Source organism: Lactuca virosa, chromosome 3 (genome assembly GCF_052849685.1).
Source record: "Lactuca virosa cultivar CGN04683 chromosome 3, Lactuca_virosa_CGN04683_v6, whole genome shotgun sequence".
NCBI lineage: Eukaryota > Viridiplantae > Streptophyta > Magnoliopsida > Asterales > Asteraceae > Lactuca > Lactuca virosa.
This window is the reverse complement of record NC_136428.1, coordinates 12,892,023-12,902,746: the sequence shown is the minus strand read 5'-3', so window position 1 is coordinate 12,902,746 and position 10,724 is coordinate 12,892,023. Positions and strand designations below refer to the sequence as shown.

The 10,724-nt window shown below is 31.1% G+C and overlaps 2 protein-coding genes across 2 annotated transcripts; one reads left to right on the top strand and one right to left on the bottom strand.

Moving 5' to 3' along the window:
• Nucleotides 1-3,717: 3,717 nt before the first annotated feature.
• On the bottom strand, nucleotides 3,718-8,479 carry LOC145165233 (K(+) efflux antiporter 6-like). Its single transcript, XM_079083937.1, has 8 exons — nucleotides 8,328-8,479; nucleotides 8,093-8,195; nucleotides 7,901-8,011; nucleotides 7,511-7,640; nucleotides 6,641-6,749; nucleotides 4,541-4,621; nucleotides 4,385-4,438; nucleotides 3,718-4,079 (listed from the first exon to the last, which is right to left on the bottom strand). The coding sequence occupies exons 5-8, from the start codon at nucleotides 6,668-6,670 to the stop codon at nucleotides 3,972-3,974; spliced, it is 273 nt and encodes a 90-aa protein (XP_078940063.1). The 5' UTR covers nucleotides 6,671-6,749; nucleotides 7,511-7,640; nucleotides 7,901-8,011; nucleotides 8,093-8,195; nucleotides 8,328-8,479; the 3' UTR covers nucleotides 3,718-3,971.
• Nucleotides 8,480-8,696: 217 nt separating this feature from the next.
• Nucleotides 8,697-10,370, top strand: LOC145165232 (short-chain dehydrogenase/reductase 1-like). The gene is made up of 4 exons (XM_079083936.1): nucleotides 8,697-8,818; nucleotides 8,918-9,158; nucleotides 9,457-9,714; nucleotides 9,809-10,370. The coding sequence occupies exons 1-4, from the start codon at nucleotides 8,805-8,807 to the stop codon at nucleotides 10,187-10,189; spliced, it is 894 nt and encodes a 297-aa protein (XP_078940062.1). The 5' UTR covers nucleotides 8,697-8,804; the 3' UTR covers nucleotides 10,190-10,370.
• Nucleotides 10,371-10,724: the final 354 nt, after the last annotated feature.

Below are 10,724 nucleotides of genomic sequence, written 5' to 3'. Positions count from 1 at the left end.
GATCATTAAGTTTAAGAATATGACAGAATCATCTAGTAATTCCCTAAAATATTTTAAAACACTTGAAGGATCATATCAAAATACAAAACCATGTATACCAGATAAAGAAATGATTATAGAAATACCGCAAAATTTACCACAAGGAACAATATATAACATCGGTCTTAATCCTGAAGAAGATAAATCAGTAGGAGAAAAATTAAACATAATTAGTCAAAAATTAAATAATATTATAGAAGTAGAAAGTTTAATTGTATTAAAACAAATTCCTGAATTATTACAGAATTTAACTCAATAGAAAAATCTACTTGAAAAATATTTAAAAATAATAAAAACAATCAAAGAAGAACCACTAAATGAAAAACAACTACTTAAAGAAAAACCACTTACTATTAAACGACCTTTCACATGGTAAAATAAAAATTATGAGTAATAAAACCCAAATACACTGCAACTACGATAATAGATATAAAGTTAATTTACTTAAAAAATTATGGAAAGATTTATATAAATCCACAGAATATTCTGAAGTACACAAACTAATTTATAAAAACAAAAATCATACTAGTAAAAATTGGAAGATTAAAAATCGAAATAGTAATAAAAAATATTAACAATCCAATTAATTTTTTTTCGGATACCTTAGTAAAATGAATTCAAAAGTACAAATTAATTCTTCAAAAGATAACATGCTTTGGACTAATATATTAAAAAACCACTGGAAAATAAATTCTAATATCTCTAATACCATTAAACATTTAGAAAATGCTTTATCATATGAAGAAAACTATTTATTAAAATTACAACCAGTAAATAAAGAATATAATAATCAATTAAAAAAGATATCTAAATTACAAGAAGGAATTAAGAAATACAAAAAATCACAAAATCGAAATCTAAAAACAATACACAATGTTTCAACCACTCTAACAAACACAACTTGCTAATATAAAATTTATAAATTAATCCTAAAATGAGTAAAAGAAAAACAAATATTAACCCAAACAGTACCTTTATTACAACCAAAATACAAGAAAAAGAATTAGTTTCATATATAGATACAGGGGCTACTTTATGTTTTGGAAGAAAAAAGATATAAAAAAATTGGGAAAAATTAGAAAAATCATTAAAAATAACAATTGCTGATAAATCAATTCCCAAAATTTGGTTCGTATGAAGAGATATAGATATAGTAATTGAAAAAACATCATTTAAAACTCCAACTATATATCAACATGATTCAGGAATAGATTTAGTTATAGGAAATAATTTCCTTAAATTATATCAACCATTTATACAAACAAATGACGATATAAGTCTCAATCATCCAACAAAAGGTTTTATAAAAACTGCAATTATCAAACATTATGATCTTATTAAAATAATCAAACAAGAGGTTGACTTTCAATTACGCATATTACTAACATTTGCTAAAGAAATTGCTGAAAACAAATACAACGATTTCTTGGTTGTTTAAATTATATTGCAGAACAAGGATTTTTAAAAAATTTAGCAAAAGAAAGAAAAGTTTTACAAAAGAAAATATCAGAAAAAATACCTTGGTCTTGGACCAATACAAATACTATTTTGGTACAAAATATAAAACAAAACATTCAAGTTCTCCCTACTTTATATAATGCAAAAATAGATGATTTCTTAATCGTAGAAACAGATGCATCACAAGACACTTGGGCAGGATGCCTAAAAGCAATTATACGGGGAAAAGTATTATTGAGATTAGATAGTGAGGGAAACCTCATATCTAACTCATCAAAAGTATACAATGATAAAGCACACACTGGTATGAAAATATCATCTGAAGTAAACAATGATAAAGTATACAGTGATATGAAGATATCACCAAAAGCATACATTGATACAGATGTATCATCTGAAGCATTAAAAACAGATAAATATGAACAGAAACTATGCAAGTATATATCGGGAACATTTTCCCAAACAGAACAAAATTACAGTAAGCATGAACGAGAAACACTAGCATGTCTTAGAACATTGAAAAAATGGAAAGTTGAGCTACTCCAAACCAGATTCGAATTACGCACAGATTCCAAGTATTTACTTGGTTTTTGGCGATATAAGTTACAAGAAGATTATTGTCGAGGACGATTAATCCGATGGCAATTACAACTACATCAATTTCATCCATACCTCAAGTATATTAAAAGCACCAACAATCATATAGCGGCTACATTAACAAGAGAATGGAAGCCACATCAGCCATGACGGAAGCAAACATTATTTACAAATAGGTCCTTTTGGAGGCGGGAGGAATATTGAAGATATTAAGATATTATTGAGAAGATATCAAAGACATACATTATTGAAAATAACGATTATATGTAATTTGTCATTATGTAAAAGTGTCGGTAACATTTATAAGCGTGTAGTATTATTATATATGTGACATAAAGTCTTATGTAAAGTAGTTTGTCTTCTTGCAATCAAACGATTGCAATAATGTAAAGATTCCGTGTGTAATTAGCTCTTTGGAGCCTATATAAAGGGCTTTGCCCTTAGTGAATAAAGCAGAGTGATTTGTAATATAGATTTGAGTTGTTCTCAATCTTCTTCTGTTGAAATAGTTTTCTATTTCTGAATAGCAGAACCCTATCCAAACATATCCAATATAATCATATCATACTCAAACAATCCATCATCAGATCATTACGACGCATCATTCATGTATAATTCTCTTAACATATTTTTAATTCCGTCATGTTTTTATTAGGTCATCTGGTATACCAAGAACGAGCCCCTTCGTAGTTTAGGTGGCCACTAACCACTATAGTGCACACCATCTCACTACTTAGTGGTAGCTAGTGGCAGTGGTGGATTGTGGTGCAAACAACGGAAGCTAACGCCAAATACATTTCTTTCTCTCTCTATCTATCTCTAACTTTCTCTATCTCTCTCTATAATATATATATATATATATATATATATATATATATATATATATATATATATATATATATATATATATAATTTAAAAACAAAGAAATACGAAGGTTATAGTGGTGGGTATACCAATCTTTTAGTGGTTGTGTGTAGTGATGATGTGGCACCCACCACTAAAATGGTTAGTGGTGGATATAACAGATGGTCTTAGTTGGGAAATAGGGTGGTGCATGAGCGACGGGACGATTGGACGAAGTGAGTTAATAAACTTACCCACTTTTTTGTTGAGTTTTTTTTCTTCTTCTAAGTTGTGAAGAATAGACAAAATAGCCCCTGAATTTACATTTATTCAACTCCTGAAACATTTGTGTAGGTAGAAACGAATATGTAAAAAAGTTAGAAAAGTAAAAATGAAAAAAATTAAGCAACTCATCTGACTCATAATAATTATACGAATTAATATTTATTTTTAAGGGCCAGATAAAATAGGTTATTTATAGTTTGCACAAAAATATTATCAAGCAAAAATTCATGTTCATATGTTTTTCTCATCAATTCAAGTATTCTTTTAGGATAATTTTAATTTGTTTTGAACCGCAAACTAATTTCACTTGAAATTTATAAATAACTAGGGAAGATTCCCCGCTTTGCAGGGGTTGGAAGGCATGTAATTATAAATTGTTTTGGTCATGGAGTGTGCAAGAAAGACCAAGAAATGTCTATGATACACACTTATTGTACCACATTAACTGAAACAATTCCCTTTTAGATAATTTTTTAATCTAGTGGTACATAATTTCCAATGACATAAATTCAAGAAATAGCAATGTACTTGTTATCCATTTATATTACAGCATTGTACTTTCATTTTTTTCTTATTAAAACATTGTACTTCAAAAACTTTGCCCAATAATAGCATTGTACTTCCAACTGCGTTGTATTCGATCTGCAATGCCACTTCTAGAACTTCCATGCCCTTCGTCTGTGACACATATATCTTCTAACATCAAGTAACCTTAAAAGTAAATCTTTCTTTCATATTAATATAATATTTACACCAATTGAAACAATATCTTGTTTGTAAAAAGATTCTCTTTCTTCTTCATGACTCCAGCAGCAAAACTATCAAGTTCAAGGCTTAGACCTAACTTGTCACTACACTGAATCATACAATAATTTATTGTAAATAAATGAAGAAAAGTAAGAGTAATTTACACCTTCAGTCCTAAAAAGTTCTCTTCTCAAATTTTGGGATCCAAAGTGTAAAAATCAGGTATAATAAGGTACCAAAAGTAGTAATTTGAATTGGAAAATGGACGAAAAAGGTTTTAAAAACTTCAAATAACGAAAATTTTTTAAAGAGAAAAGTTTTAGGGACCAAAATTACAAAAATAAACTATATTCAGGGACCAAAATGTAATTTACTATAGAAGTAAGTATGCGAGTAAATAGTAAAGAAGCTAACCGATACAACTATTAAGCAGAAAGCCACAGATGCCAACTGATAAAGTTCATTTGTCTGCACATTTTGTCAATGAAGTAATATTAAATTTAATGAATTAAAATAAAGAGAATTTTGATTATTTTAGGAATTAAAAAAATAAGAGAGAAATATGAATACCTGGGATGATAGGCTTATCATAAGATTAAGGAACCAAGGTATACAGATGGAACAACCAAGAACGTGAGTAAAGTCACCAACCTGATAACAAGTCATAATAAAGATCAGAGTAAGTTACATTTTTAGTCCCTAAGTATAGCCGATTTTTGTAATTTTGGTCTCAAAAAGTTTGCCATTGTAATTTTGGTACCACTTGAGGTCCTTGTTGCAAGTTAAACGACTATTTTTGGTCCATATGTACAACTGATTTTTGCAATTTTGGTCCCAAAAACAGTCCTTTTACTCAGAAAGGGGACCAAAAACCTCAAACAAAGACCACAGTTGTAACAGAAAACTATTTGGTACCAAAGTGAAAATATCAGTTATAATAAGGGACCGAAAATATAATTTGCTATAAAGATTAATTTTGGTTTAAATGTGACGAATCTAGGATCGCTTTATGGTGCATAAATATCCATGGGATATTTAGTATATATGAATTTAGTATGGTTTTGCATGTAAAGAATTGAATGAATTACAAAAATGGTCCCTATGGTATAACGAAAATAACATATTCAATCCAACTTCGGATTTCGTTACAGCCCCTTAAGAACAAAAGAAGCAACCAATATGTCTTTGTCCTAAAAATGAAAGTTTTTGTGTAAAAAATGAAAGTGGAATGTTATTTTTTTTAAATGAAAGTAATATGCTAATGAAAGAAGTGTGCTATATATATCTTAAAAATGAAAACAACATACTATTTTTGCTTAAAAACAGAAGTAGCACACTACTTCTGACTTAAAAAGAAAGCATTATATATATTTGGAATAAAAAGAGTATTATCAAAAAATATAAATTATACCTCCACTAATTCATTTTTTACCGTGATGATACTCATTTGTAGGTCAGTTACACGAAAATTGGACGACAATGACTTTGTCTACTTAAATTTTAAGGAAAGTTTTTTTTAAAAAAAATTAACATTCAATCCCTTTATGAAATTAGAAGATAATTGAACCTGACCAACAACTTGAGAAATCCTCCAAGTTGACAACAAACCACACTGCTATTTAGTGCATGTATATTTGGTTTTTGGTAAAATTAAAACCAAATAAATTGCAAAAACAAAAATAAAAAATTGTAAATTCAAAGTAAACCGCTATTTAGTACATTTATATTTGATTTTTGGTAAAAAAAAATGAAAATAATTTGAAAAAATGTAAACAAAAAGGTGTAAATTAAATATACAGTGCTATTTACTACATTTAACACCTTAATATGGAAACAATGCAACAAATAACAATGTATTTTGGTTTTTGGTAAAAAATTAAAATAAATTGCAAAAAGCAAAAACAAAAAGGTGTAAATTCAAAGTACATTGCTATTTAGTGTTGTTTTTTGTAAAAAAAAAATAAATAAATTGCAAAAAAAAAAAAAAAAAAAAAAAAAAAACTGAAAAAGTCTAAATCAACGTACGTTGCTATTTAGTGCATTTACCACCTAAATTTGAAAAAATGAAAATAAATTGCAAAAAACAGGAAAAATGTCTAAATTAAAAGTGCATTGCTATTTAGTGTTGTTAGTCTTTGTTTTGTGGTATATTCAATTCCTCAACACCTCATACGCAGAAGATGGCCGCTGTAGCCATTAACTTGACCACGGTGATGAAAACTGTAATGTGAAATGAAATTATAATCCAAAAAATGTAGTTGATGAACGATTTGATAACAATCTATTTGTGGAAGCATAATTATCGGGATGTGTATGTCTAGATCAGTTTCATCAGGCTCACAAATCATCTTGTACACTTTTATAGGGTTGCAAAAAGAAAAAAAAAACATAAATAAATGTGTGCCTTTGCTGTGTAATGTAAATTAATAAATGCAATCATTTGGTGCTACCTCTTTGGCTGTTTATAATAAGGACTGCTGAAGCAACAACAAATTATCATGAAAAAGTGTACATAAAGGGTAATGCAAAGCCACGACTCTTGGAATTTTTGCACTTACTTACCTACCTGATATAAGCATAAAAAAGGAAATCAAATGGAACATTAACAATCAAGCAGCAAACAACAAACAACGACATAAAAAGAAGAAATTAGGGGCTTTGAGGCATTACCAACGATGGTTCAAAGCAAATTGGAAACATCTTTCAATTTGGAGAAAGCACCAATGGAGCCTCTCATACTTATCAGATGAACTTCACCAAGGCTACAATGCATATTGATCTGCATATACCAAAAACATGATCAATCTAAAATCAAAATCAAGTAGCAACAATAATGGATTCTCAATTAAAGTAAAAAAGAAAACGATAATCTTATGGAAATTTAGATACCAAACTATAAAAAACAAAACATAAGGAAACTAATAACACAATAACGGTAAACTGTATAATGTGTCTTCCCTAAATGCATATATGTTCTCTAATAATGATGCCCTTTCGAAAAATTCTGATTGAACCCATTAAACCCACTGATTGTAAACATGATACCCACCTTTCTCCATTTTGCCCTTTTCATTCTGTAAACCATTTGTTAAAAAGTATGACGATTGGACAATAATAATGAAAATATCAGTCAACAACAACAAAGTTGCCTTGATTTTAAGGATTTCATTACCTTTACATTTGTTAAAATTTCCTATTATGGTTAGCCTCTGTTCATGCAAACCTATATAAGAGAAGTCTTCATATTATTACTAAGAAAATCCATACAATAGGAGTAAGAAAAGACATAATATGGATAAAGTAAATTATCCTAATAACCTTGCTATCTTTTATGTTCTCGATAAAATCACTATTCAAAGCTAAAGCAAACCAACAGTTGTTGCATGTGTAATCCAAAATATGAAAAATTAAGTATACATCAAAAGAAAAAAAAGAACAGGTAGCCATATACACAACACCCATGCTCACACCTAAATAGAAGACAATCAAAAAATTCAATCAAATGAAAGTGGCAATAGTTAGAGAAATGAGAACTTATACCGAATAGAAATGTAACGGGTTTCTCTGTTCTTCAAAAGGATACATGCGTAAAAATAGAGTCAACGACTCAGCGACAATCAATCAAATAAAATAGGAATAGTAGCTTGAAGTTTATTCATCGACAAATCTCCTGCAACGAAACATGTACTCGTTAATAGAGTTATCAGCGGTGAACACACGGTCGAAAGGCGAAAATCAGAAGAACGAAAAAGCAACAAACCTAAAAAAAGAGTAGGAGAAAGCAGAATACAACGTCGATTTTAGGTTTGAACCATAAAACACAACACAACACCCTAAAACTAATTGCTTGGATTCAACTTGCAAGAAAGTGAATAACTTATTGCGAGAAGGAGAAGAAAAAACAATCTAAACAAAAAAAATGCCACTTACTCCTGTTGAATATTGGTGGTTGCTGTGAAGGAGTAAAGGTATTAGAAGTTTTAGATGGTGGAATACTTCCAGAAGCAAAAGTCGATGTCGGCTTCCTCATTCGATGGTGGCCTTCAAACAGATACAAAAATGGAACCGGAAGTGGTAGAAGGCAACCAAAATAGAAATAGATGAAAAAATTAAACAACATACCTTGTGAAATAAATCACATCATAATCAACAACGAGTTGTAGGTGGAAACCTCCAGACATCACCGGCGTGGGTTATAAACCCGATAACCACATCAATCGTCGACCTGCATCATCAATTTAGAGCAGAAACATCAACATGCATCTAGGGTTCCCGAGGTTGGAGCAGTGGGAAGCATCGAGAAGAGCAAGATAACCAGATAGAAAATGGTGGAAGCGGTAGAAGGAGAGAGACATACAAGGATATCTATCGGGTTAATGGGTGATAGAGGCGGTGGTTAACCCGGGTGGAGGATTAAACTAAAGTGGGGAAGGCCAGCAATAGACGTAGAGGGATACAGAAGAAGAGGGAGATATTTGGATCGGTGGATGTTGAGTCGGTGACACTAATCTCATTCCTATTGGCTTCCGTAGTCGGTGGACATGAGGTTGGCCTCAAATTCTTAGTAAACAAATAAATAAATAAAACTTGAGACAATGTATTGTTCACAAGGGGAGTTATATATATATATATATATATATATATATATATATATATATATATATATATATATATATATATATATATATATGCTTGTGGAATGAAATTTTTTTTGAAAACATTGGTATGTGTACATATTTGTAAATTTCAAGGTAGTTAATTGAAATTTACTCATAGTCGTAATAACCTCCCAAATAAACATTCAACAGTTTAACCTACAGATTGAATTAAGAAAATGGCGTCAAAAAGGTATTTATATTTCTCTAGTTACGACCCTAAGAAACTTCAAATCTGATCATTTTGCTTCTAAATTTGTTTAATCTCTTAAAGATCATCAACTATTTTTAGGATTGCTGTTGTTACCGGTGGAAACAAAGGCATTGGATTAGAAATATGCCGGCAAATGGCTAACGAAGTTGTGGTGGTGTTGACTGCAAGAGACGAGAAGAGGGGCGTCGACGCCGTCGCAAAATTGCACTCCTCCGGTTTACTGGACGTCGTCTTTCATCAGCTCGATGTCACAGATCCGGCCAGTATTGCTTCCTTGGCTAATTTCATTGATGCTCGGTTTGGAAAACTCGATATATTGGTAACGATTGTGAAGCCCCGTTGTTTGTTCTCTGATTAGTTCCAGATCGTAGATTCTAAATTACCCTTTTGGCGGTTTCCATACAACAACTTATGCTGCACAATTACCCCTTAATTTTATGAATATATCTACAAATTTGTTGGTTTAGTTCTCACTTTCAATCTCTCTCTTGATCGTAGACAGGTTTAGAGTTACCCCTTAATTTAAGGGATCCATCTATAAATTTTCAGTAATAGTCTCATTATTCAATCAAATCCCGCATAAATTTTGTTTTACAACTTGTAGATTACTGGAACAGGTGAACAATGCTGGAGTCTCTGGTACAATCTTTGATGAGGAGTCCATTTGGAGTTTAAACCTTTCAAAGAAGGAGGTAATTGATGAAAAGACTAATCAGTCCAATAAATTTGCAACACAAACATTTGAAGGAGCCCAAAAGTGCGTGGAAACCAATTATTATGGAACTAAACATGTCACACAGGCCTTGCTACCAATTCTTCTTAAATCTACCTCTCCACGAATAGTCAACATCTCATCCAAATTAGGTCAACTACAAGTAAGCTAATCTTTCCTCATCAGTAATTTCTACATGGGCTATTGCCTACTGGTGAATTTGACGTTTACACTTTTTATGGTTATGTTTCTTACAGAACGTTCATGGCGAAAGTGCAAGGAAGATTTTGAGTGATTTTGATGGACTGAGGGAGGAGATGGTGGATGAGGTTGTGAGTGAGTATTTAAAGGATGCAAAAGATGATGAATTGCTGGAAAAGAAAGGGTGGTCAAGTAATGTTTCTGGGTATATCGTGTCAAAAGCGGCTCTGAATGCGTACACGAGGATCTTGGCGAAGGAATTTCCATCGATATCTGCAAACGCAGTAAGCCCTGGTTTTGTTTCGACGGACATGAGCTGTTTTAAAGGAACTTCCACCGTTGAAGAAGGAGCTAGAGGGCCTGTCAGACTGGCTTTGATCTCCGATGCCGGTCCAACCGGTCAATATTTTTGGACGACGGAAAAATCAACGTTTTAGTTTAAAAAAGTATACTAAATTACATAACTGGTCTTATGGTTTACAAGTAAATGCAGGTGCAGTCGAACTTTTATATTTGTTACAAATCAGTCCTTAAATATGGGATCTATTGTGGTTTGATCCTGATATGTAAAATGATGAAATTTCCATTATTATCATTTATACTGCCTTATGCGATCAATTGTGGTTATGGTGGACCAAATTGCTACCTTTCTTACTATATATATATATATACCTTAATAAGCATTTAGCATATTTTGCTAAATTTTAAGAGGTACAAGGTTTATTGTAATTTTTACAATCAGTTTATGCATTAAATTTTATGCGGTCAACATCAACTGAATCTCCTTATATCTTCGGATGACTTTGACCCGGTCCTTTAATCTTTGATGAAGTCTTCTTAAAACCGAGATCCTGGCAAAAAATCTTTCAATTCAGGAAGCCGTCCCTTATATTAGGCACTCTTTTTCTTCTCTCAATCATTTCCCATTTATGTTTCTATGAACTAGATTTTCTTCTCTCTCAATCAGAAAAC

Coding starts and splice junctions, on each gene's coding strand:
- LOC145165233 (XM_079083937.1), bottom strand. CDS start 6,670: ATGTTTCCAATTTGCTTTGAACCATCGTTG. Junction 4,622..6,640: donor TTTGCTTTGAACCATCGTTG/GTAATGCCTCAA, acceptor ACTTGTTATCAG/GTTGGTGACTTTACTCACGT. Junction 4,080..4,384: donor TCTGCTTAATAGTTGTATCG/GTTAGCTTCTTT, acceptor TGTATGATTCAG/TGTAGTGACAAGTTAGGTCT.
- LOC145165232 (XM_079083936.1), top strand. Junction 9,159..9,456: donor TTGGAAAACTCGATATATTG/GTAACGATTGTG, acceptor TTACTGGAACAG/GTGAACAATGCTGGAGTCTC. Junction 9,715..9,808: donor CCAAATTAGGTCAACTACAA/GTAAGCTAATCT, acceptor TGTTTCTTACAG/AACGTTCATGGCGAAAGTGC.